This window comes from Phascolarctos cinereus, unplaced genomic scaffold, assembly GCF_003287225.1.
Source record: "Phascolarctos cinereus isolate Bilbo 61053 unplaced genomic scaffold, phaCin_HiC Scaffold_2;HRSCAF=192, whole genome shotgun sequence".
Taxonomy (NCBI): domain Eukaryota; kingdom Metazoa; phylum Chordata; class Mammalia; order Diprotodontia; family Phascolarctidae; genus Phascolarctos; species Phascolarctos cinereus.
In genome coordinates, this window is record NW_027555625.1 from 228024685 (window position 1) to 228052484 (window position 27800).

The 27800-nt window shown below is 45.0% G+C and overlaps 1 protein-coding gene across 1 annotated transcript in view; it reads left to right on the forward strand.

Moving 5' to 3' along the window:
• The first annotated feature begins 11846 nt into the window (after positions 1–11846).
• ADA (adenosine deaminase) overlaps positions 11847–27800 on the forward strand; it is a 29147-nt gene continuing 13193 nt past the window's right edge. The window contains exons 1-2 of the mRNA XM_020984116.2: positions 11847–11977; positions 23770–23831. Coding sequence (XP_020839775.1) covers positions 11930–11977; positions 23770–23831 — 110 coding nt within the window. The 5' untranslated portion in view covers positions 11847–11929. The remainder of the gene's footprint in view (positions 11978–23769; positions 23832–27800) is intronic.

Here is a 27800-nt window from a genome sequence, read left to right on the forward strand (position 1 = left end):
TTCTTCATCCATAAAACGAGCTGGAGAAAGAAATGGCAAACCACACCAGTATCTTTGCCCAGAAAACCCGCAAATGGGGTCATGAAGAGTCAGACACAACTGAAAACAACTGAACAACAAAAACAAAGGGAAATCAAATTCTATTAACGAGTAAAAAACATTAGGCTGGGCCTCCCTCTGGACCTAAAGAGGGATCTGCCCAGGGACTTTCACTAGGGTGAAGGGAGGGCAGTATGAGGCATTAGATACTTTGCTGGCTCAGAGGAGGCCTTCCCTAAAGGGAGCTCTCTCCAGGCCATTGGGGTATATAAATAAATATAACTAATTCCTTGACCTCCTTGCCTCAGATTCCAAGCCTCTGTTCTTGGCCTCTCCTACTATTTGCCTTGAGACACTCTCAAGTCCTGCTCCCTTATATACACTATCCTCCACCCCAGGAATAAACCCTCCTCAATCTTCACCCTCCAGGTACCTGGCTCAGTCACTGAATGAGCAAAGATTCCAGGATGATCTGGTCCTTTGGGAGTGATCAGGGTCAAAGATAATCTGATGTAACTGAGGCCACCTCTGGTGGTAAAAAACAAAAACAAAACACCTAACCTTTAGATCGCTGCCTCTCCTCCTACAACACTTCCCCACTGGTTTCTTGGATAGTCCAAAACCTCATATTCTTCCACAATCATAGCCAAAAAACCTTAGAAATCATCCAGTCCACTCTCCAAATTTCATCAAAGAGGAAGCTAAGGCAAGTGAGGGAATGTGGCTTGCCCAAGATCATGGTGACTTGATAGCAGAGTTAGGTCTAGACCATGTATCTCTTGAGTCCCAGTCCAGGGTTCTTTATATTATACCACATACCCTCTGGCAAGTGGTTTTGTGGGAAGGAGCTTAGACTGCAAACCAAAATCCTGGAATCTGAGAAAGAGTTAGAAGAGAGTTTGGAGCACATCATTTTAGAGCAAGAAGGAACCTTAGAATATAGTTTAGCTAAGAGGGACCTTAAAATACAGAATGGTAGAGCTGGAAGGGAATTTAGAACACAGAATATTAGACCTGGAAAGGGATCTTAGAACACAGAATGTTAGGCCTAGCAGAAACCTTAAGCATGTGATATCAGAGCTGAAATATAGTTTATTAAAACGTAGAATTTTAGTGTCAGAAGGAGCTTTAGAATATAGATTCTATGTTAGAATTACAAGGGTCCTTGAGATCACTTAACCCAAAGGCCCCTTTCTCCTTCCACCATTTTCAAGATGAGAAAACTGAGTCTAGAACCTTTGTCTCAACTCCCAAGCCTGTGCTCTCCACAACACTGGTGTGCGTGTGTGTGCGCGCGTGCCTGAGATGGAAGTGGGGAGTAGGGCAGATGACTAAATAGAAATGGGATCTTTTCCCTGGCATGATCTAGTATGACTTGACCTTTTGTAATTGTGGCCACAGCAAGAAATGTTTGGATGACTTTTTAAATGGAGCTCGGCTGGGAACTATGCCCCCAGAGACTTTGCAACCCCACTGGGAGGTGCTAGATACTCTTATGGGTAATGTCTAAAGGGTGAAATTCAAGCCTCAAGGGAGCATTATGGAGTACCCCAAGGGGAAACAGTGACAAAGCTGGCCAGCTCAGCTTGAGGGACTCAGTTCCTAAGGGGGCCCTCCTTTTCCCATCCCACTGTCTGCTTATCAGTCAGGAGGCCCAGCCTGGCCCAAGTGGTTGGGGCTGATAGAACTGACCTTTATCTCTTCATTCAGCTTTCTCCTATCACCTTTACTGTGATCTAGAGTCCAGGGGCCCCCTCCTCCTAGAAAATCGAGGGGGCCTCAAGAGGACCCAGGACCTGGTCTGGACTCATCCTGACCTACTAGTGAGCAAGGAGAGATGGGCCTTTGTTATACTACTCCAAGGTAGCATCTTGTGTCTGGGCTATCTCGGAGATAACCTAGTTCCTCTCCAGACCCCAGCCAGTGCCTATAGCACTGAGAAGTTAAGTGACTTGCCCAGACTAACACAGCCAGTATGTATCAGATCCTGGACTTGAATCCATACCTTCCTAATTCCAGGGCCATCTTTCTATCCTCCATTTCCATGCTACATCTCTCAAGTGAGATAATGTTTGTATGTTATTTTGCAGACCTTAAAGTGTTATATAAATGCCAGCTATCATTACAGTAGAAAAACACTCAGATAATGTCCCTGTTTTTATTATCTTACGTTAATTACATGTATTATGTTATGTTACATTATATTACATTACATTATGTTATGTTACATTGTTATGTTATATGACAGCAACATCTGTATCCTGAATTTGGTCCTGAGCACAGACTGGTGGTATTGATCCGTGGTAGAAAAATCTTCCCTCCCAACCTAGACAGTATGAACTCAGAGAGAGCCAGCCACATCTTCTACATTGGTTCTTTGTGAAAGGCTTTAACTGGGTTAAGGCTTTATGTGCACATACTACATCCAAATGCTATATCCTTCTAAGGTATAGAGAAGATACAGAAGATTCAGAATTATGCAAGTATCTACAAGCCGTGTACTAGAAGTCAAGGAAGTCCTAGATTCAAATTCTGATTCTGCTTCTAACTTCATATGTAACTTTGGGCAAAAATCCCTTTACTTCTGAGCCTTGGTTCCCCCCACCCCCACGCCCTGTATAATGAAGGTGTGCTGGACTAGATGACCTCTGAGCTCCCTTCCAGCCATCCTGGGGTCCTATGATTCCACGGAAGAGCCAGAAGCTGAACTCAGGTACATTTGTGGATCATTTGTGGGGAGGGGAGTGTCACCTTGTAATACATTGCAAAGAACACAGAACTGAGAGAGCCAGAGTGCTCAGGTTCAAATGTCATCATTGCCACTGTGCATCTCTGAATGACTTTGGGCAAATCACCTCTGTGAGCCTCAGTTTCCTAATCTGTAAAATGAGAGAACTGGGCTAGATGGCCTCAAGTCCCTTCCAGTTCTATATCTGGGAGCCTTTATTTATTTTTTTTCTGGAAGATGGGGCTTAGAATCACATGGGTTGAGAGGGTATGGAGGTATTGGCACTCCACCATGGACAGTGAGATCTCAGGTATACCTAAGTATCTGAGTAAGGATAGACATGATCTGGGAAGGGTCATATATTCTACAGCATTTCCTACTATATGCATCCTAGTATAATGTACAGGATGGGTCTATTTTGATGGGAAGCAGAGGTCAGGAAGGGCCCCGAGCAGAGAAGAGCATGAAGGAGCAGGTAGGAGACAAACTCTGGCTACATAACAGTGAGAGCAGAGGACATTTCTATGCTTCAGCATTTAGGATGTCCTTTCCCCACAAACAACCCCTCAGGTAGAGAGGTATGATTGTCTCCTTTTTACAAAGGAGGAAATTGAGCCTGAAATTCAGTGTTTTGCCCAAGGGCACACTCCAGTGCCATGGAAGCTAAATGGATTCTAGAATTGCAAAACATGGGTTCAAATTTAACTTTGATGTTTTACTACAGATGTGATCTGGGGCAAGGCACTTAACCTCCCAGGACTAATTTCTTCTTCTGTAAAATGAAAGGGTTGGAAAAGATAACCTGGGTCCCTTTCAGCTCTACTCTCTGATCTATGAGTTCTGGTAGGTGACAAAGCTGGTAATCAAATCCAGGTGTCTTTACGCTCAGGCCAATGCTTTCTCTGCATATCTTCAAGACCCTCCCCTCCTCAATCCATCCTACAAAATTGGCAAGCACAGGATTAGAAGAAAAACTGGTGACTTTTAAATCCCCTCTAATTATCAGGGTTCAGGAGGTTTTAAGCCCTATGATATCTGATAGGGACAGATTTAGGTCAGTTGTCAGGAAAAAATGATTAGAGCTGTCCCAAAGTGAAAACTGACTGCCTCAGTGTCATCCCCTTCATTGGAAGTCTCTAAGCAGAGGGTGGGTAACAAATGTTGGATTCTTGACAAGTACAGGAGAGATTATTGGTTAAGCAGGGATTGAACTTGACCTCTGGATGTCACCTGTCCTACCTCTTAGATTGTGTGACAGAAATTCAGTTTTACCATTATTGTTAGATAGCAATAGTTCAATTCATTTAGCACCTTATATCCATGACTCTCCAAATCTCCCCCATAAGATAGTACAATTATTATTATCCTCATTTTATGGATAAGAAAACTGATGTCCAGAGAAAAAAGGTGGCTTATTAAACCAATAGCAAGTGTCAGTTATGGATGAGGAAACCAGGGCTCGGAGAAAGTATGTGACTTATCCAAGGTTACATAGTATCAGAACCAGAACTCAAACATAGATGTTCTGACTAGGAATTTGCTTCCATGAGAACTTATTGGAAGATAAGGTCACAAGATGATTTAGGCAAGTCAGTTGCCCCATCTGAGCCACATTTTCCTCATTGGCAAAATGAAAGGGTCAAACCAGATGGTTTCTAAGGTCCCTTTATGATACAAGCTTCTGTGATTCTGTGATTAGGTAAAGATACTCCACCTTATGGCTTGTCTCCTGAGGATGGCCTGGTCTGGTCTGGTGAGGGCTTCTTATGTTAGTCTCTAAGCAGGCCCTCAGACAAACTGGGAAGGAAGATGGATGCTTTTAACTCTCATACCTTCCTCTTGAGGTCCCCCTATTCAGGTCTGCTCCCCCACAATGCATTCTGATCCGCAGCCCAGTCCTATTACTTAAAACCTAATCTCAGCTCCAGGGTCAGAAAGGATTTGAGAAGTACTGAATGGAAGGTCATGAGACCTGGGTTCAAAGTGCCTAATTTTGCCACTTACTGTGTGGGCAGCTAAGTGCCAGGGCTGCAGTCAGAAAGACTCACCTTTGTGAGTCCAGATTTGGTCTCAGACATTTGATAGCTGTGTGACCCAGGGCAAGTCACTTCATTCTGTTTGCCTCAGTTCCTCATCTGTAAAATGAGCTGGAGAAGGAAATGGCAAACTACTCCAATATTTTTGCCAAGAAAACATGAAGTGGGGTCAGGAAGTGTTGGCCATAGCTCAATAACAACAACAACAACAACAACAACAACAGTGAGGCATTGGGAAAATCACTTCCCTTCTCTGAGACTCAGTTTCCTCATCTTTAAAATGAAGAGATTTTGACTAGGGGTTGTTAACACTTTTCCACATCATGGGCTCCTATGGAATTCTGGCCAAACCTGTGGACTCTTCTCTGAGTTTTAATAATAGAAAGAAATGCTAAATTTCAGTTAGAGGTTGGTGAAAATAAAGTTGGCATTTTTTTCCCCATCAGGTTCATGGACCCAATTAAACCTCTTCACAGGCCCCTTCCAGTTCCAGTATACTGTGTTCTCAGGTTCCTTCAAGTACCAACACTGTGATTTCTTGAGTTCAGATCTAGGAGATCACAGGGCTCTCAGATAGAGGAATGTCATGAACTCCATTAATCTTGATTGCAAACCAAGCCCACAGTTTCAACTTTGGTGTGGCATTTTAAGAACTGTGAAGCAACAAAATAAGCAAAACCCAGGAGCATTGACTTAATCCTATTCAGTTAAGAGGTAGAAACTGTCATTGAGGGCTTCACACAGGTCCAGGGGCAGGGCAAAGAAAGGAATGGAAGCAGCAGGTCCAGTCATGGGTGACTGGCAGGAAGGAAGGTATCTCTCTTCTCTGTAGTTCACAGAGGTGAAGAGAGCCCTTAGAGGATGTCTGCTGGTGGAGGGGTCTAGAACGAGGGTCTCTTGTCCCCCATTCCCAATATCCCTGTCAGAGTGTCTGTCATCCAGCCTCTGAATCATCATCATCATCATTATCGTCATCATAGCTAGCATGTAATAGTACTTTAAGGTTTGCAAAGCACATCACAAATATGGTCTTCTTTGACCCTCACGACTACCCTGGGAAGTAGGTGCTCTTATTATCCCTGTTTAACAGATGAAGAAACTGAGGCAGATGGAGGTTAAGTGACTCACCCAGAGTCACACAGCTAGTAAGTATCTGAGGCTGCATGACCTCAGATAGTCCTGACTCCAAGTCCAGGACCACTACCCACCACACCACCTAACTACTTGAATACTTCTGTGTTTTCAGGAGCTTACCACCCACCAGAGCTATCAAACAGCTCTGATTGTGGGTGGGATCTAAGGATTCTCTCTGAGGTCAGCCTCAGCTCAACCATAAGCTTTAAGTCAGACAAATTTCTAACCACATAAAGTTATTAATTCATTAATATTAATAAATTTAATATTAACAATATTAATAAATGATAAACTATTTCCCACATATACTCCAGTCCCCAGGATCTATGCTGGGAGAGGGGGCCAATAAGTCACATGAGAATCACTCTCCTGGAAGGCTCAATGCTGGAGACAGGGTGTCCCTGGACTTTTCTGATGTTCTAATTGTAGTCAATAGAAATGACTGAAGAAATTCAATGAAGGAGAAGGCCAGGGCTTAGACTGGAGAAAACTGAGAAGGGGCATGGTGGAAATGGATCATAGATCATAGCTGGAAGGGATGTTAGAGACGTTCTAGCCCTAACACTTCATCTTACAGATGAGGAAATAGGATCTGAGAGGTCCAGCTCAAGGTTGTCCAGGTATAATGGGGCAGGACTGGGACCTGACCATTAGAGAGGCAAAAAGGTGAAGTAGAAAGAGCTGGAAACTTAGAAGCACAGGACCCAAGTTCAAACCTCAGCTTTGCCACTGATTAGTTGTAGATGTAACAATGGCCAAGCTGCCTAGTCTTCTCTGGGCCTCCTTTTCCAGCTCAAATCCCACCTTCTTCAAGAACAGATTTTCTCCTCCTCCTCCTCCTTCTTCTTCCTTCCTCTCTCTCTCTCTCTCTCTTTCTCTCTCTCTCTCTCTCTCTCTCTCTCTCTCTCTCTCTCTCTCTCTCTCTCTCTCTCTCTCTCTCCCCTCTCTCTCTCCCCCTCCCCCACCCCTTCCCCTCCCCATGTCTCTTTGTCTCTCTTCTAGAACCTTCCCTCTGGGATAGTTGGCATGTTTTCTCTCCCATTGGACTGTGAGCTCCTTGAAAACTGGGACTGCATTTGCCTGTGCCAACACTTAGCACATTGCCTGGCCCATAGTGGGTGCCTAATAAATGCTTGTTGACTTGAGGGAGTTGCTCAGATTATCTCTGAGGTTCCTTTCAGCTATGGATCTGTGCTGCTGTGATGCCATCTATGACCCTCCGACTTCAAATCTAGCACTCACACTTAGACAGTGACAGAGTCAGGATTCAATCCCAGCATCTTCCCATCCTCCCCCATTTCTCATTATCATCTTTTCCTATTGAATTCCTAGCTATCCTTGGAAGCATTACTATAGCCCTGGAAATCACACACTGGACATCTCCTCTGCCCTTGGGCAGCTCCCTCTGATTGGATGGCTCCCCTTAGAACCTCCATTTAAGGAAGGTTTCCAGGCTAGCCAAGTGTCATCCCTTTTTCAGGTTCCTTTTACTTCTGGGTCCTGAAGAAATCTGTGAAGTAGTTGCGTATTTTCAGGTTTACACTATTATGTAGTTCTAGCCCGATGGAAACATGCAGTATGAATTTGAACAATTCATCCGTTTCATCATCAAGCTTCTTGAGGACAGGAGCTGTCCTTCTGCTTGTATTTGTGTTCCCAGCAGTTAGCACAGTGGTTGGCATGGAGTAAGTGCTTAATTAATGCTGGTTGGCTAACTTGAAAGCCCCCCTCAAATGCTAAAGCCTCCACCTTGCACTGGCTCCAAAGTCAGAAGACCAGGGCTCCTATCCTACCCCTGCTACTTCTAAGGGTAATAAAGGTTTCAAGATGAAACCTTCAGGTACCAATCAGTCAGCCAGTCCTCCTTCAGAAGCAAGATCTGGAAGGCTTTGCGGCAGGAACCTCTGGATACTCTGTGGACTCACAGCTGATAATAGACAAGTCACCTAAGCTCCTTGGGCCTCAATTTCCCCATCTGTAAAGTGATGGGGTTGGCCCAAATGTCCTCTGAGGGTCCTTACGATTCCCACTCTAGAGCTAAGAGCCTTTGCAGCTCACCTAGGACTTTAGACCTTTCTTTTGTTTATACTGTAGTGTTGTGGATTACAGTGATGGGGTTTCTGTCTTATTCACTCATTAGGCTATGAACTCCAGGAGGGGCAAAGGCCATAGCTTATGTAAACCTTCAATTTCTCCTAATGCCCAGTACAGCAGTCTTAACACTGCTTATTATAAGCTTAATAAATGACTGTAGAATGAATGAGTACTATTTCTACTACATCCTAATTCTTCCCCTAATATAGCTGATACAACCCCCTCAGCTGCCACGGGAGAGGAGAAAGAACCCTGTTCCTTCTTTAACTGTCAAAGACTGTAGGCCAGCTGGGCTGGGGAAGGCAGTGATGCAGGACAACAGCAATGACCCCCCTCAGAACAGGGTGTAGGTAGTCACTCATGTTAACATCAGGAAGAATTGGGGGAAATCCTCACTTCCTCTGCCCTCCCTCCCCTCTGAGCACTTGGCTCCCAATCTGAGCCAAGGCCTGCCTTTGTGAACCTCTCACCCACCAAACTGGGAAAGTTCTACTTGAAATTCTTGTGTAGTTTCTCAGTGGTTGCTGTGGGGATTTTTTTGAGTGACACAAGAGGAAAGAGGAGAGAGGGAGTGCAAAGGTACTCCTGACTCTTCTTAGGTTCTTTCTTCTGCTGACAGCTGTCCAGGACCTCAAGGGGCCATCTCCCTCTCCTCCCTCCAGCTACACCAATCCACTACACCTTGATTCAGAATGAGAGGGACCCTGGTGAAATCCTTTGTCTAGGGAGACAGTGAGCTAGGGTGCAGCATGCTGGAGCCAAGGAGACCTGAGTTCTAATCCAGCTCCTACTTATTAGCTGGGTGAACTCAAGGCACACCAAATAGGATTGAAAGCTGGAGAGGACCTTAGAAATTATTGAGTCCAACCTCCTTCATTTTACAAAGGAGGAAACTGAGCCCCAGAGGGATACTTATTTGCTCAATTCCCTCATCTCTGAAATGAAGAAAATAAAAGTCCTACCTTGGTCATAGGGTTATTCAGATGATTAGCTAAGGTAAGGACTTACACAGAATTTGGAGTGGGAAGAGGCCTCAACATCCATCTAATCCAATTATACCAGTAAAGAAATCCCCGCTGTAGCATACCTGACAAGCAATCATTTAGCCCCTGCTTCAAGACCTCCATTGAGCTAGGACTTACTATGTCCCACGGCAGCCCATTCCACTTTGGGACAATTCTAACTTAGGGAGAGAAGCTACCTGGGATATTGGATTAGAGTTAGGAAGACCAAGACTGAAGTCCTGCCTCGGACACTTAGAGGTTGTGTGACCCCTGGCAAATCCTTTAACCTCTCAGTGATCCCTCAGTGACCTCTAAGGATTTAATTTGCCTCAAGCAGGTATTAATCTTCATTGGCAGAAACTCTCCCCACAGGGAGTTTCCTCATTGTATGAAGGACAAGTCTACTTCAAAAATATTGTTAGGAATTTTTTCCTGACCTCAAGCCTCAATTTGCCTCTTTGTACTTCCACTCCTTGCTCCTGATTCTGCCCTCCAGGGCCAAATAAAACAACTCAAATCCTTCTTTCACATGCCAGCCCTGCAAATATTTGAAGATAGCTATCAGGTCCCCTTTGAATCTTCTCAGTAGGGCCTTCTCTTCTCACTCTGATCTATATCTTGCCACTGGACCCAAATGGCCCCAGTGGAGAGAGTGAGGCTGGTGACTTTGCACAGCCCTTCCTCTCTTGAATCCAATTCACTTGTAAGTCATGACATTGCCTTCCTGATGTCATGAGAGCAAAGGACACACAGAGATCTGTGAGTGGGATCTGTGAACGGTGGTGGCTGCCCCACTGGGACACAGCTGGCCGGTGCCATTTAGGCAATGCAGGTCCTTCCTTCCTTCCTTCTTTCCTTCCTTTCTCCCTCCCTCTTTCCCTCCCTCCTTCCTTTCTTCTTTCCCTTTCCCCTCCACATAGGGAGTCATGCCCTTACCTGTCAGTGTTCTGACCAAAGCAATATGAATTTTGATCACTGAAACTTCGAAAAATATCTTGGGGTTTATGGGCTAGATTTCTTTTTTAAGGACCATGCCTCAAACCCAAATCAGAGTGAGTGTAAATAGCAATTGTTTCTGTTTTGGTCAGAAACCCTGAGGGTCTTCCCCTTTTAGATTGATTTTTTTTTCTTGGGTTTTTTGTTTGTGTGTATGTGTGTTTCAAAAAAAAATTTAACTAGGTAAAAGAGGCCATTCTTTGTCTCATTTCTTACCTAGCCTTAATCACAGAATGGGTGTTGCCCCAGTCCGACTCAGACCTGGGAAAGACCTTAGTTAAAAAAGGCCAAGGCCTCCCACTGCATGCAGGGCCATCTCCAGTCATCATCCTGATCTATATTTTGCCACTGGACCCAAATGACTCCAGAGGAGGCAGTGAGGCTGATGACTTTGCACAGCCCTCCCTCACTTAAATCCAATTCACTTGCAAATCATGACATCACCTTCCTGTTGTCATGGTCCACTTTGAGAAGGAAGGGCAAACATCATACCCCCAGATTCTTTAACTTCAATTTATACAACCTGACCCAAGGCCCACCCCATCCTAACTGCTTGGGCCCCAGCCCAACCCCTACTCCACCCTACTCCACTCTCCTCCCACCCCTCCCCCCAACTCCAGGTTATCAATGTTCTTTAACTGGAGCCATTAAGTGCTTTTCAATGATTTTATAACCTCAAAGCCACTAGGAATGTGAATCACTATTAATACTTCTAGAAATCAAGTCCAAAACTATTTCTACCACACTGCCCTTCTCTGCATTTTAATCAGATCTCATAGAATATGGAATGTCAGCTCTGGAAAGAGGACAGCCTTTGCAAAGTTCTGAAGATGGGATCTGGAATATTGCACATGAACAGATAGGCCAGGTTAGCTGGACCTAAAGAGCATTAACTTGCATAATCTTTTGCTCATGGATTAACAAAGTTGGTGATTCTAAAACAAACTTGACTGAATCTTGTCTATGAAGTAGGGCTTTTACCAGTGCTACCTGTGGCTGTGTGGTCTAGTCAGTCAGTCACTAAACTTGAACATGTTTTGTGCCTACTATGTGCTGGCACCATGCTAAGCACTGGGATACAAAGAAAGGCAAGTATAGAGGAAGGAGCATTGGTTTTGGTGACAGAAGACCTGGTTACGAATTTGACTTAGTTTTACTCTGTTATCTTGGGCAAGTCATGTTCCCATTCTCAACTGTAAAATGAGAGGGCTTGGGGGGAAGAGGATATCCTTCTTAAAGGTCTGATAATCGTGGTTCTAATAATACAGTCTGGAGCTAAGGGCCCTTAGAGATGGTCTTCAACCACCTCCTTTGTCATTAGAAACTGAGAAACTGAGGCTCAAGGATTGTCAAAGCACAGATAGCACATTAACGGCAGGGCCAGGAGTCCAACGCTGGTCTAGCCTGCAGTCCAGGGCTCTTTGGCTCCACCGCTCTACTCTGTCAACAGGGATGCCACTGTTTCTGTATAGGGGACATCATCTTCAGGAGTTTCTCCCATAGGCCCACGTGGCCTTAGCCCTGGCCCTGGTCCCGGGCGCCCGACCAGAAGTTGAATTCCTGGAAACTTTGGGGTATCAGTAAGATTGAGAGTCGGTGACTTCTTCCTCCAGACGCAAGAACCAGGTGGCTGCGGGGTGGGAACTGCTGGGAGCTCCAGACTCGCAGCTGGCTGCCGGGGCCAGCTAGGGAGAAGCGTCCGGGGCTCGGGGCTGCGACGAGCGAGAAAAAAGAGGGAGAGGGAGGAGCGGGTATGTAGGGGGCGTGGAGGAGGCGGGGCCCAGGCCGGGCCGGGGGCGGGCCGGAGCCCGAGAGCCGGGTTAAAACTGGGGTGGCTGCTCACGAGGCCGAGACGGGAACCCCCGGCAGAGAGCTGGCAGAACCGACGGACGCACCGAATGCAGACGGTCACCATGAGCCAGCCGCCAGTGTTTGATAAGCCTAAAGTGAGCAAGGGGAGCCGGGAGCCGGGGGTGGCTGGGTGAGTGGGAGAGGGAAGGAGCTGACCACTGGGGAGCCCCGGGTCTCCACTGCCAGCCCCTGGAACCCTGCAGACCCCACTCCTAGGGCCCCCTAGCTGCCACGGTCTGAGGGAGAGACTGCAGAGGAAACTTCCCCTTCCCCCTAGCCATGGCCCCCCGCATTTGCATCCAGGGCTGGGATGGAGCTGTTGTTTGAACGCACAGCTGGGGTGGAGAATAGGCATTCTGGCGGGGACCATTCAGAACCAGAAACGTTAGCTCTGCACCTATCACCCTCAGAGACTGTTACAGCGGGGAGAAGCTTAGAACAGAGAATGGTGTTAGAGCTGGGAGGGACCTTACAGCAGATGCCGTCCGAGCAGGAGAATGTTAGAACAGAACGTTTGAGTGTTAGCCCTGGAAGGGACCTTAGAGCAGCCTGTCAGTGTCAGGAGAATGTTAGAACAAAGAACATCGAATGTTAGAACTGGGAGGGACTTTAGAACGGAGAGCACACGGTAGGCTGGAACAAGCATGGGTTTTGAGTCAGAAGACTTGGGTTTGAATCCCAGCTCTCCTCTCTGCTATCCATATGGTTTGTATAAGCCACCGTTTTGCTGGGCCTCCCTTTCCTCATCTGTTCATTGTGTTGAACAAAAGTAATGGATTACATGTCAAAGTTCTCTTTCGGCTCCAAGTTCTATGGCCCTGTATGAAGGGTCTTAGTGCTGCATGAGCCCTTAGAGCTTAACTTAAAATGTTAGAACCAGAAGAGATATTAAGGATCATCTCATTCAGCCCCCTCATTTTACAGTTGGAGAAATTGAGCTTCAGGGAATAGAAATAATTTGACTAATATCACTGGGGAGGATTAGAGATAAGAAATTAAATCTCTTGATCTCTAGCCCCATGCTTTGTCTAATAAACCACATGCCCTCCCAGTATATCCTTTTTTTGGGGGGGGGAGCAATTGGGCTTAAGTGACTTGCCCAGGATCACACAGCTAGTAAGTGTCAAGTGTTTGGTCTGAGGGCAGATTTGAACTCAGGTCCTTCTGACTTCAGGCCTGTGCTCTGTCCACTGCACAACTTAGCTGCCCCCTCCCAGTATATCCTATAGTAACTAGGAGGGAAGAACAGAAAGACAATTCAGCTGGTAAGATCAGAAAGCTAATTCCATCCCTTTAAATATAGGATGAAACCCTCAGAGGCAGACAGATTGCTGGGCCTGGAGTCAGGAAGACCTGAGTTCAGATCTGATCTCAGATACTTATTGGCTGCCTGATCTTGGGCACTTACTTAACCTCTGCTTACCTCAACTGTAGAATCAGGTTAATAACATCACCTACCTCTCAGGATTGTTGTGAGGATCAAATGACGTAATATTTGTAAAAGTGCTTGGTGCAGTACCTGGCACATAGTAGGTGCTATTTAAGAGCTTATTTCCTTCACTTTCCTTTAAGAATAAGGAAGCACAGGCCTGCTTGTGCATACCCTTTCCTATCCAGTCTGGAATGGGAGTGAAAATAGTAGAGAGCATTTCAGAGATCTGTACATTTAGCATTTCTCAGGAGTCATTCAACCTCGTAGTGGATTCAGGAGATCTGAGTTTCAATTCCAGTTCTTCCAGGAACTTTCACAGGGGCCTTAGGCAGGGATATTTCCCTCTCTGGCCCTCAGTTTCCTTAGCTGTAAAATGAAGGGTTGGAGTGAACGGCCTTGCAGGTCCCCTTCATCTCTGATTTTCTGTGACTCTTGATGTAAAGGGCTATAATACTGTGGAGTCCAAATCCCCCATTTCAAGCCCTAGCTCTGCCACCAATTAGCTGCATAACCTTGGTCAAATTATCTTACTTTCTGGGCCCCAGGTTCTTCACTGATAAAATGGAGAAGATAATCCTTATCTTCCCTGTGCATCTCACAGGGTTGTTGCAAGGAGAGCACTTTGTGGTATAGAAATATCAGCTGTTATAATTCAGTTACCTATGTCTTGGCTTCAGTTTTCCTTATTTGTAAAATGGGCACAAGATACCAAGGATCATAGTTTTAGAGCTGGAAGGGATTATAAAAGCCATCTAGTGCAATCCCTTTCATTTTACAGATGAGGAAACTGAGGCCCAGGGAGGTGATTTGGCCAAGATAACACAAATTGTGTCAGACATGGAATCTGATCCTTTCATCAAGTGTAATTTTTCCTCTGTACCGTGGCATCTTGTGAGAATCGAAATCACATAGTGTAGATACTGAATGGCGAAAGTACTTGGAACAGTCAAATGTAGATTTGCATGATAGCATTAACAGAGGAAAATAGAAGGTATCAGGAGGGTGGAGCTTTCTAGTGGCTCAGGGCAGGGAAGGGGAAAGGGGGGTTCAGTACAGAGGGACTTGTACATTGCTTAAGCCTTGGCCATAACAGGAAAGGTTTATATTTCCAAATTGTGTTCAGCATTTTCTGCCAAAGGTTGTGGCCTGCCTGGCCAGGCATACTAGTATCTGGAGAAATGCTCTATATCATGGACCAGATGCTGTGGAGTTAGTCTGAGCCTGGGAAATTCTCATCCCCAAGTGTGGAGGGGAGCCAGATTTCAGCCAGATGGAGCCTGATTGAAGTCTTTACTCCCCTTGGGAGAATCAGAGTTGAGACTGAGCTGGGCTAGTTCATCACCTTCTCAGGGTTAGGCTAGGAAAGGTCCTGGGCTGTGGGAAAGGGTGGGAGTCAAGGACACCTGAACCTTTCTGTCACTGGCGTTGATTTCACCTTTAGGTAATGAGGGGGAGTAGACAGAATAAACAGCTTGTTATGGGGCATGATGTGACATGCCTACCTCAGTTACCTACCTCAAATCCCACTCTTAAATTTTCATTTCTTTAGCTCTTGAAGGTCTTTTAACTTTGGGAGATCTATAACATGCAATTATCTATTGGGCAGTGAAGGTGATGGAAAAACAAGATATCAATAAATATTTTCAAAAGTCATTACCTCTGGGAGTCCGAATTCTTTTTTTTTTACCTACTTATGAATCCTAGATTCCAAAAGGGGTCATTTGTTTAATTGCCTACTGTACATAGAGCTCTATGCTTGCAGTCTAGTAGAAAGATGAAAGACAAACACTGATATTTTATAATAGTGTTTGTAATAGTTTATAGCTAAGTGCATTAGAAAAATACAAGCAAAGTACTAAGTGAAGTCTTAGGGGGAGGTCATTATAGAAGATCAAGGTAGGTTTCCTGGAGGAGGAAGAGGCATTTGGGCTACTTTGGAAAGGATGGGTAGAATTTCAATAGGCAGTGATGGAGAAGGAGGATATTCTAGGCATAGACACCAGTCTGGGCAAAGAAGTAGAAGTGAGAAAACAGAACGCAGGATGTGTGCAAAGAATAGAAAGTTATATACAGTTTGGCTGGAATGTAGAGCAAATTAAGGGGCTGTGAGAAAACTGGGAAGGAAGCTTGGCACTGGACTGTGAACTCCAGACAGATGAATCTGAACTTTTCTCATGAGGAACCAAGAGCCCTTGATGATTGTTGGGTTTTTGTTTGTTTGTTTGTTTTGGCTAGGCAATGGGGTTAAGTGACTTTGACTTGCCCATGGTCACCCAGGTAGTGAATATTATATGTCTGAGGCCGGATTTGAACTCAGGTCCTCCTGAATCCCGGACTGGTGCTCTAGTGCTCTATCTACTGAGCCACCTAGCTGCCCCCACCAATGATTGTTGAGCAGAGCAATGACATGACAAGATCTACGCATATTGGCAATGGTTCAAAGGGTATGAGGCTGAGGTTGGGGGTGCTTATGGGTACAATAGCATAGGTGAAAGAAATGGCTTGGAGGCTATTGCATTTCTGAATTATGCTGTGTGTTTGTGTGTGTGTGAGCACGCATGTGCATGTACACACGCATGTGTGTCTGTGTCTTCATGATACCACATCAATGATGCATGGACTACATTTGGGCCTATTAGACAGCCCTGATCTGTGTGATCTGCTTCCTGCAATGGGAGACAAAAGTCCAGAAAGAGAAACCTGACTGTAGAAAGAAGAAGGTAGAAGCTTTGGCCAAGTTGTCCTGAGTCACTGGGTGGGTGCTGTGTGTGTGTGTGTGTGTGTGTGTGTGTGTGTGTGTTCAGGAGGGGAGGATGGCATCTAAAGGCTATTCTCCTTTTTTTTTTTAGACAATTGGGGTTAAGTGACTTGCCCAGGGTCACACAGATAGCAAGTGTCAAGTGTTTGATCTGAGGCCACATTTGAACTCAGGTCCTCCTGAGTTCAAGGCTCCTGCTCTATCTACTGTGCCACCTAGGTACCCCCATCTGAAGGCTATTCTGGACTATCAGGATGGAGAACTCTTTTAATTTAGTTGGTTATTGTTGCTATTACTACTACCCTGGTGCTTGGCTACACTTTGAAAGACTAGAGAAGTCTAGTTTCGAGGACAAGACTGTAAAATGAGGGGGTTGGAGTAGATGGTCTCTTCCAGCTCTGACATTTCTATTCCAAGGTCTTTCCAGCTCTGAAGTCTACTGTAGAGGCAGCTAAGTGGTACAGCAGATAGAATGCTGGGCCTGAAATCAGGACGACCTGAGTTCAAATCTAGCCCCAAACATTTCCTAGCTGTGTGACCTTAGGCAACAAGTCACTTAACCTCTATTTGCCTCAATTTCCTCAACTGTAGAATGAGGATCATACAGTAGGTGCTATATAAATTCTTATTCTCTTTCCTTCCTTCCCTATTATATCACATGCAATGATAAATTGTAAAAGGACTACGAAGAAGTGTGGCATAGTATGTAGAGAAGCGTCTTTAAAGCCAGGAAGATCTGTGTTCAGTGGGCAGATACCTTAACTTCTCAAAATCTTAGGCAATTCTTCTATGACACACCTGTTCTGGTAAATAGTTTCCTTATCCAGGAATTCTCTACATCAATGAAATCACAGGTCCAACTCCTATGTCTATGTAAATGTTAGCAGTGATGATGATGATGATGATTGATGATATGTACTCACTATAAATGAATTAGGGCAGCTAGGTGGCACAGTGGATAGAGTGCTGGGCCTGGAGTCAGGAAGACTCATCTTTCTGAGTTCAAATCTGGCCTCAGATACTTATTAGCTGTGTGACCCTGGACAAGTCACTTAACCCTGTTTACCTCAATTTCCTCATCTGTAAAATGAGCTAGAGAAGGAAATGGCAAGCCACTCCAGTATCTTTGCCAAGAAAACTTCAAATGCGGTCACCAAGAGTTAGACATGACTGAAAGGACTTAATGACAATAAATAAATGAAATGTTTAGCAGTTAAAAGTAGCCTGTGACTTATGCCTTCATTTCAGCATAGTATTTGAGCTACCTTTGAACAGACTCTTGCCTATCAGCCAATCCTCATTTCCTTCCACTCCCTTTTGTTCTCTGTTCTCAACCTACCCTTTTTTCTGTCCCTTCCAGGAGACCATCCTCTTTGTCTTGAACCCAGGTATAGTGCACTTAACGCACTTTGAGCTGAGAATGCAAAGATGAAAAATAGCCCCTGCCTTCAGGGAATTTATGATCTAATAGAGAACTGATGCACACAATTAAGTGTGTTACAAGACATGTTGTGACCAAAGGATAAGACTGAATTTAAGAAGCACTCTCCAAACCTGGAAGCACTGGTTAGCAATAGAGTCTTACAGGGGATGGTCTGTTGAAAATCTTTTTCTTCTTCCAAGACTCAGCTCAGGTGACATCTCCTCTGTAAAAGGGGCAGCAAGGGCTAGTGGAAAGAGGCTTGCACTGAGAATCTAGAAGCCTGGTTTTGAATCTCAGCTCTGCCACTAACTTTAACTATGTGATCTTGGACGAGTCATTTCCCCTAGATCTCGATGGACCTCAGTTTCCCCATCTGAAATGAGAGGGTTGGACTAGATGGCCTCCAAGATCCCTTCTAGCTCTAAATTCTATGATCCTAGAGGCCTTCCCTGATTCTCCTTCACCCTAAAAGTGATTTCTCTTCCTCACATTTCCCTAGACTGTTTTGTGTGGACCTCTTCTTTGCTCTTAAATGAGGAAGAAAAGAAACAAGCATTTATTATTAACTTATTATTATTTATTATCCTATTATGTGCCGGGCACCATGCTAAGCACTTTACAAATATTATCTCAGTTGATCCTCAACAACAACCCTGGGAGGTAGATGCTATTGTTATCCCCATTTTACACTTAAAGAAACTGAGGCAGACCAAGGTTAAGCGATTTGCCCAGTGTCACGCAGCTAGTAAGTGTCTGAGGCTGGATTTGAACTCAGGTTTTTCTGACTCCGGGCCCAGCACTCTATCCATTGCACCATCTAGCTTATACTTAGTATCTTTAATGCTAAGAATTGTTCCTATGTATGCAATTCTTCAAGTTAATTAGCATATAAGAAACTGGGTGAGGAAACTTCTATCAATGCAGGCCAGTATATCCATGTCTTAGAGAGTCACCCAGATTAATGACTTGCCTAAGGTCACACAACTAGCATCTATTAGGGGCAGGATTTGAACCTAGGTCTCCACTTTGCCACACTGCCTTTCATTTGTTATTCTTTTTTTTTTTGTTAGGCAATAGGGTTAAGTGACTTGCCTGGGATCACACAGTTAGTAAGTGTCAAGTGTCTGAGGCCAGATTCGAACTCAGGTCCTCTTGACTCCAGGCTGGTGCTCTATCTACTGCACAACCTAGCTGTCCCCCATTTGTTTTTGTTTTTTTTAAGGTTTGTAAAGCCTTTAGGCACAGTATCTCGTTATTTCATCACACTCTACCTCATTGGTGTACGTGTTGTATTCTCCCATTAGATCATAAGCTCCTTGAAAGCAAGCTCTGATCATCTTTTCATCCCCAGCACTGAGTACATTAAGCGCATAGCAGAGCCTTAATGTTTGGTGAGTTGAATTGGTCTTCTGAGAACAGAGTTATGTGTGCTACAGTTAGGGAAGACTTCCCTGAGGAGGTAGCCTTGAAGGTGGACTCCTCCCCAGCTATTCTTCTTCCCCTCTTAATAGTCTACACCTCTCCTGCCCAGCTGCTGTCCCCACAAGGGACCACCTGAGGGACCCTCAGCTAGCTCTGAACTTCTTCCAATCCCTGGCCCTAGACCAATGTATTGTTTACAGAAAATTAGATCAGGAAGACGAGCGGATATCTGGTCTGTGCAGAACAGCTTCTTGGCCTGTCCAGACTGGACCTGGGCTTCGGGGTCATCTTAGAGGCAGGTCACGGATCCTCAGGGCTTAGCTCAACTCTAGGGATTTGTCTGCCTTGTGACCTCCACTGGATACTGTCATTTAGAAAGTGGCCAGGGGTAGCCAACCTCCAGCAAGCCTCCTTGTCCTAGGATTTAGAGCTGGAAGGGATCCTGTAGACCGACCCCCTTATGAGCAAACTGAAGTCCAGAGAAAGGGAGTACCATATGGGCAGTGAGTGGCAGAGCCAGGATTTGAATCCAGGTCTCCTGACTCCAGATCTCTTTTCCCCACAGGCTGCTACTTCCTGTGGTCTTATTTGGTAGTGCTGGTGGAGTTCCAATGATGAACCATTGAACTCTACCTCCCTGGAAAATCCTAGGGTGGCAGATCAGTCCTCAGAAGAAGTTATTACTCTTTCTAGGCTGAGTGGTCTGGCCAAGGACACACACACACACACACACACACACACACACACACAAAACTGGAGATGAGTAAGTAAGTAGTTTGTGGAAAGAGTCCAGAGTTCAGAAACTTACTCCCTTGGATAAGACATTTTCTCTTTCTGAACCTCAGTTTCCTTCTTTGGAAAACAAGGGGATGGAACTAGATGGTTTATAAGATCCTTCCAGCTCTGCCTGCGGCTCTTTAGGGTTTAGGGAGAACCTTACCTGCAATTGAAACTCAAAAAGGAATGAGCTGTGAAGAAGGAGGAAGAGATTCCCTATATCCCTTCCTAGGCACTTAAGACCTCCCCAGGACATCACACTAAAGGTGAGAGTATCTAGGAGCCTAGAGTTTTTCCAATTCTTCTTCTGGCACATGACTGATTTACTGCCCACTCACTGCCCCTACCCTTCAGGCACATGTCGCATTGCTCTCTGTGATGCAACATCGTATTATGGAAAGAACCTGGGATTTGGCATCAAAATAACCTAGATTCTTGTCATAGACCTCATGGTGGATTCTTATCATAGACCGGCCACTTCTTCCCTATGTGGTCTTAAGTCAGGTTACTTTTGTTTTCTTTCCTCATCTGCAAAATTGGGGGTTGGCCTAGGATCTGCCAGGGAAATTAGAATTTTTCAGAAAGGCAGGTTGGAAGACCAACCAACTAAACCTGAATCTGAAATGAAAGGGCATGTGTTACCCAGGCTTCAGGGAACAGGGTGAAGCAGGAGGGGAGCACCATTTACTCCTGCCCTGCTGCTGCCCCCTTGGAATTGCAACTCTGAGGGGCAAGTGCCCTCCCTAATGGGAGGGAGCAAACCCAAAGGACCTTCCTGCAGGTGGTAGCTGGAAGTGAACCAGACCAGCTGCTCCTGAGTCCCTGCCAACCCAGATGCAACTGTGCCACCAGCTAGTTAAATAGTGCCCAGACTGAGAAGCCAAAGAGATGGGGATTCCCAGCTATAGCTGGGCATACACTCGATTGACTAGCTCTCCTTGCCAGTACTTTCCCTCATCCCCTCCAGAGTCCAGCCTCCCTCTGCTTATCTGCAAAGCTCTCAATGCCCTCAGACTTCCTTCCTCCTCTACATTCCCTGTCCTGGGACAGTGCCCACTGGGCAGGGTGCCCTCTTGACTGAGGGAGCTTCTGTATTCAAGATTCCCTATAATCATGTTTCCTGTCAGTCTCTGGCTCCTTGCTCTATGAAGGGCAGTGCACTTTCTTGCCCTGATCCCTAAATTCCTAGGAAAAATTCCTTTCTCAATAGTTATCATCTACCCCTGGGGGTGATGTCATGTGGGTGCTCCTGGGAGGCTGAACTGGTGATGAAAGGTTTCCTCCTGAGGATTAGGAATGAGCCACAGTCAATGAGTATCCTGGCCCCTTATCCTGGTCCATTGCTCAAGCCCTTTCAGAAAAAAAAAAAAGTACACTCCATCCTAACCACCATTTTTGGTTCTGATGAAATCTCAGAACTTCTGATTCTGATCAGAGCTCTTATTAGAGCTCTACCCATGAAACATATGACTCAAAATTTTTGTAAATGAGGTTTTTAATAGAGTTATCTAGCTGGAAGAGACCTCAGAGATCATTTCTTCCACACTCCTCTTTTGACAGAGAAGGAAAATGAGCCCAGAGGAAGGGAAATGACTTGCCCAAGGTCGCATAACATTAGTGTCAGAGCTTGGACTTTGACCCTGGCCTCCTGACTCCTAACTCTGTCTGAGCTCTTCCCACCACACTAGAGATCTTGGTATTAAAGGAATCATTTTGATGCACTCCCTTGCCTTACTCTTCTTGTACATTGGATCTTTGTATTTGCTTACAACAGTCCCTGCTCTGGGATCCCTGTGGCTGCTAGAGACCAGGAAGTCTTATTTGGTTAAATTGTTCTATGTACTGTTAACCGACCTGCAGGTGTTGAACGTTCCCTGCCCCCAGTGAGGCTGCATAGCTAGAGGGACAGTTTCCTAGTTACATGGGCTGGGGGTGGGGACAAAAGATGGCGGGAGGGAGTTATGTCTTCTTTTTCCTGTCCCCAGAGGCCAGGAACTGTCCTTAAGAGTCACAATGGCTATTGTGTCATGGAACAGGTCTAACCAGCACGTATGCAGCCACGTTGGTGTTTCTTTAGTCCAGGCAGTGAGGCTGGCATTGTACTGGGTCATTTCAATTCTTTCATCCCAGCCCTCTCTTACTGGACTTTTGCAGTGGCTCGATGGAATTAGAGATTCATCAGGGAGGGGTGGGGGGCAGGCTGAGGATTAGCCTGAGGGAAGGAGAGGTAGGGTCTATAGCCATGGAATAGGGGAACTATAATTGACTCAGCTGGAGATTGACCTTGTAATACTAACCTCATGAACCCAGAGAACCCATGGAGCCATGGTGGGCAGTAATGAGGGAGTCCTATGGGTCTCTTTGAGTACATACAGGTCTTTTTAACTCTGTTTAACCAAAATAAGCTTATTTCAACGTCCCTGTATTCCCAGGTGACATTTTAGTGAATCTGGTGAACTCATTGTTCTAATGTATTAATGGGTCAAGGCTGTTGGAAGGAACTCTCCAGGGTCCTCCTCATTCCTTGCGTAATTCCACTGCTGATTCCTTCACTCCCTCACTTTCCCCTTCACTTGCAACCATTCATTCATTCATTCAACAAGCTGTTTATTAAGTGCATATTATATTCCAGGCAAAATAACCAAGCATTTATTAAATGCATATTATATTCTAGGCACAATAAACAAGCATTTATTAAGTGCCTATTATATTCCAGGCACCATGTAACTAGAAAGATAAAAATGAAATAATTCTTACCCTCAAGGTGCTTATATTATGGTGAACAACAATGCAGACGCACAATTCTGTAAGTTAAAAATAGATTTCCTTCATTATGAACCATTATTCTAAGAAGAGTCCATATTATTTTGAGAAGGCTTCACCAGAGGGCTCCAAGACACACAAAAGAGGTTAGGAACTGCTGGGCTAAATGAGCTCTAAGGTCCCTTCTAGTTCTAAATTCTCTGATTCTGGAAAGCCTTCCCTGACTCCCCTCCCCCTGGAAGTCTTGTCTCTCCTCAGGTACTTTAAGCACCTTTTCTGGACCTCTCCTTTGCCCCCAAGTAATACTAAGAATAGTTCATATTCATATTATACTTCAGAATAGAGACTGGACCTGTGATTTCATTGGAATGGGAAACATCAGGGTGAAAAAAACTCCCTTTGCTAATGCAAGTTAGCACCTTCTATTCTCTGCCCAGAGCAGTAGAAGGTCAAGGGGCTTGCCCGGGGTAACATAGCTATTAGGATGTATCTGCTGGTTGAACTGGAACACAGGTCTTCCTGTCTCCAGGGCCAGATCTCTATCCACTATGCCACCCAAAGAAGTTAATACAGAGTAATGAGGGAAGTGGGGGTGGAGAGTAAAGGACTCTTGCAGGAAGAAGTAATTCTTGACCTAAGCCTTGAAGGAAGTTAGGGATTCTTTTGTTATTCATAATAACTCATACATGTATAGAAGTGTAATATTTATGCAGCATTTTCCTCTGATCCATCCTGGCTGTGTAACCCTGGGCAAGTCACTTTATTTCTCCAAGTTCTTGGCAACTCTAACTCTGTGTAAGTTGAAGGAAACATGCCAACCTGTATTAGTAAAAGGAATTTCATCACCCGGGAGTTCCCCATATTAGTGAAATCAGATTTGCAGCCCCTATCGGCATCCTATTTTATTCACAACAAATTCTGTAAGGTAGGTAACACTAGTATGTATTATCAACCCTATTTTCCAGATAAGGAAACAGTTTGAAAGAAGTTAAGTGATTTTTTTCCCCCTGGTCAGAGCTACAAAGGTACACAGTTGAAGGAAGGTTCATCTTCCAACATGACCCACAGTGGGGAACGAGTCTGCTGCACTCCCCAAGCTTTCAGGCAGGCAGACTCTTCTCGACCTAGAGTCAAATCCAGAATACTGATTTTTGATGGGGATGAGGAGAGGGACCAGGGATTCTTGCCACCTTTTTTTTTTCTCCCTTACCACTTTGCTTTGCTCTCTTGACATCTCTAGTATGCCTCCTGGCTCCGTGGGTCTCCAGACCTCTCTCTACCATGGCCATTTACAGTTCTTTCTCTCCTGTAGGTAGAGCTTCATGTCCATCTGGATGGAGCCATCAAGCTTGAGACCATCTTGTACTATGCCAAGTAAGTACATGAAGGGGATGGGGGGCTGATTGTGTCTGCTGGTAGGAGGGATTAAGACAAGAATTTATGCCTTCCCACCTCAGCTGGCTGTTAAGGAGCCAATATGTTCTGATAATTAGTGTCTCCTCCCTGCAATTACCTTATATTTATCTTCTATGGGATGGGGGTGGACCAGTGATTCCACTGATAACAGGGAACTTGGCAGATGAAGAAACTCTATGCAGTTTGGCACCTTTCTCTGAAACTTAAACTCTCAGAGAGCTGCCTAGAGCACAGAAAGTTAAGTGACCTTCCAAAGGATGAACAACCAATATGTCTCAGAGGTGAGACTTGAACCCCCTCGGACACATGTTCTTATGCCCACTTGGGGCAGAGGGTGAATGTAAAAAATGTAGAATGTAAAAAAATGTTAAAAATTAAAAAAAATTTGAAGCCAGGCTGGGATGGGTGCCAGGGTGTCTTGGGAGTGAATACTGAATTCCAAGGAGCTAAAAGGAGTTTGGGAACCTGTTGTTGGGAGAGCATTAAGCTTGGGAGGTGATACAACCCAGGTTGCTGACCATTGTCTGATGAAGCCTTTTTCTCCAGAGCCCCCATTCCTTTTGTCAGCTTTGGTATCGACTCCTTATCACCTCCTCCCTTGCTGCCGTGGGACATAGTCAGTGGCTGGATCCATCAGGCTCTTGAGCCTGTGGGACTGTGTGGACAACCTTGTAGAAAAGGTTCAGGCACAGCTTTGCAACATTTCTCAATACCAAAGCCATTGGGTCCGAATGTCCGAAGCCCATCAGTAATCAGAGAGGACCACGAAACCATGGCAATAATTTACCTTTCCTGGCATAGAAGGTGTCCTAAGCCTGAGATAGGGAGTATATCTCCTGAGACAGGGAGCATTATCTCCATTTTACAAATGAGAAAACTGGTTCATAAAGCTTAACTGTATCCCCTTGAGGGGTTACATAGCAAGTTATATAGGCTCAACTCGGACCAGGACCAGGACCAGGTTGTTGTGTTTGCTGTTTCTCAAAGAGATCATGCATGGGCTATGACTTCAGGTGTCTTAAATGTGACCTGAAACCAGAGTAAGGTTTCAAAGGGCAGTGGCTGGTAGCTGCCAGATTTACCCACCCAGCCTAGATAGGAAGGAACCTTGAGGGGAGGAAGGGCTGGGTTGTCTCTGTTTATCCTTAACCCATCCAGGCTAAGCAGCAATATGGACTGGTCTTAATCAGGTCATTAGCAGCAGCCGTTGGGAACAGAGATGGGACCAAAAGGGAAGGAAACGCCTTTAAAAGGACAGGGAAGATAAAGAACCCTCATTAAGAGGATAAGAAAAGTCTAGAACACTCTTTATGGAGATAAGAAAAGTATTAAGAGCTTGGGTAGGGAGGAAGGAAAGGGAGCTGCCTGCTATGTTAGGGTTTCTCATAGAATATTAATTGATTTATTTCTTTTTAAGTTTCCCTCATCAGATAGGGTGGAGAGTAAGCTAAGGAGTGGTTGGTTATTAAGGGTCACAAGAACATTGTTTTTCTGGAATCTAAGGAGCACAAGAAAAGCCTGGGGCATGATGTCATAACAGAGGTCAGATAAGGCAGAGGTTTGGCCTTCAGGGAGGCAGCTGAGGTTTGGAGAGGCCTTTGGCAGCCACGTATGTCAGTGAGCTTTGAGAAAACAGGTGGGACTTGATTCAAATGCCAAGAGAAAGAAAAATCCCATGTGTGTCAAAATAGTCATAACAGCATATTTTGTGTATTCAGTCTGAATAGGATATAGATTCTTTCTCCCCTTCCCTGGGTGTGGAATGGCAAAGCTATCCCTGTGATCTTTAAGAGATAACATTGAAAGAACTCTGTACTTAGAGTCTGGAAAGGCCTGGGTTTGAATCTTACCTGCTGGACTGAGTTCTGGTGCTTACCCTCTTTGTGATCCTGGGTAGGTCACTTAGCTTCTCTGTGCCTCAGTTTCTCCTCCTGTAACATGAAGATAATGATAACTTACATTGAAGTACCAGTAAGATAGAGTGGATAGGAATCAGGCTCTGGGGTCAGGAAAACCTAAGTTCACATACCTTCTTGAACACTTTCTAGCTGTTTGACTGGGGACAAATCATTTAACCTGCCTGGACTCCAGTTTCCTCATCTGTAAAATGCTGCCTGCTAATCTGAGGTGCTATATCCTATAACTTCAATATGTAGCTTATGCTTATGTGTTTTTTCCCTCCCTTGAATAACCACCACTAGTTTATCTTTAAAGTTTTTCCATCAAAAAAGTACAACTTTACCAACTTTCCTTAGTTGTTTAAAAAAAAACCTTTATTTAAAAAAAAAGGTTTAATTATGCATAGGATGTGACCAGATTATCTTGAAAGTACTCCTCTTAATAGGAACACTTTATTTTCAATTCTTGTATGGTCAGAACGGAATATTAGCACAGATACTTGAGCAATCTTTTGAGTTCTTGTAGCCAGGATGGCATTTTTCAATGACGTTTATGTTGCCATCCTATTCAAAGGATTGTAATGATTTCTAAAAGGAAATACATTAGAGATTTCTTCAGCAGGATCATATATGGACTAGAAAGCCTCTGGGGTCCCTTTCATCTCTAGATCTGAGACCTGATGAATGCAGGCAGGCACAGAACAGGCCATAGAGTAGGAAAAGCATTGGATTTGCGCTTGAGTCCTGGTCCTGTTACTTTCTTTCTTTGTAATTTGGGAGAATTCAGTTTCTGTGCCTTAATTCCCTCATCTGTAAAACAAAGAGGGGTAGGATAAATCATCTCTCTAGCTCCTTCCAGCTCGATGACTTTTGAGTCTACACCATTCAAGGCAAGCGTGGGTCTAGAAAGAGAGGGGAACATGGTTTAGAAGGAGAAAAGGGGAAGAAAGATGCCAGCCTGGAGCTGGACTCAGAGAAACAACTGGAGACAGAGGTCACCAGTGAGGGATGGCAGTTTATGCTAAGGCAATTTGGAAAAGGAAAGTGATAAGCAGGGGATGGGTAGTACTAGGTAGCCTCTCCATCAACAGCATCCCTAGCATTGTGCACTTAGAAGAGCCCCTACCTCCTCAAGCCTGTCAGACTAAGGGCTGCAGGCCTCTTTGCCCTCTTGACCCACTCCCTTGTCCATCTCCAAGTGGGTGGTGGTAGTAGCCTGTGAGGGGGGCAGGCCTGGAGTCAGAGGAAGTCTGTGGCGCCTGCTCAGGCCCAGGAATTGTTGAGCCAGCAATCAGTACCCTGATAAGTCTCTTCCTGGCATGAAGCCAGGCAGGACCATGTCCCTGCCCAGAGGTCACACCCTCTTATGCTGAGAAGGGAGTCTGCACTCAGGGTAAGTCTCCCACTGAGCCCTTAGGGGAGAAAGCCCTGAGTCAGCAATGATTTATAGCCCTTCTGAGTTTTGGTGGATGGTTGAATTTCTCCCACATTTCATATGGGCCCCTTCCCTGTAAGGATCTCATGAGGAGAAGATTGATGATCCCTCTCTCTCTCTCTCTCTCTCTCTCTCTCTCTCTCTCTCTCTCTCTCTCTCTCTCTCTCACACACACACACACACACACACACACAAGCGGGCACACTCACATTCACTTATCCACATGTTCATCCCTTCCTGTTTCAGTTCAGGCTTATGATATAAACTATTACAAATATGTATTAAGAGTCCTAGAAAATTGGCAAAGGTGACAAAAAATGGAAATAATCCGTATTGGAAACATATGCACACTAATACTCTTTTTTTTTTGTGAGGCAATTAGGGTTAAGTGACTTGCCCCAGGGTCACACAGCTAGTAGGTGTCATGTATCTGAGGCCAGATTTGAACTCAGGTCCTCCTGACTCCAAGGACTGAGCTCTGTCTGCTGCACCACCTAGCTACCCCTAATATACTCTTGGTAGAGCTGTGAATTGTTCCAACCACATGGTAAAGCAATTTGGGTTTATGCTAAGAAAGTGATTAAAATGTCTGTA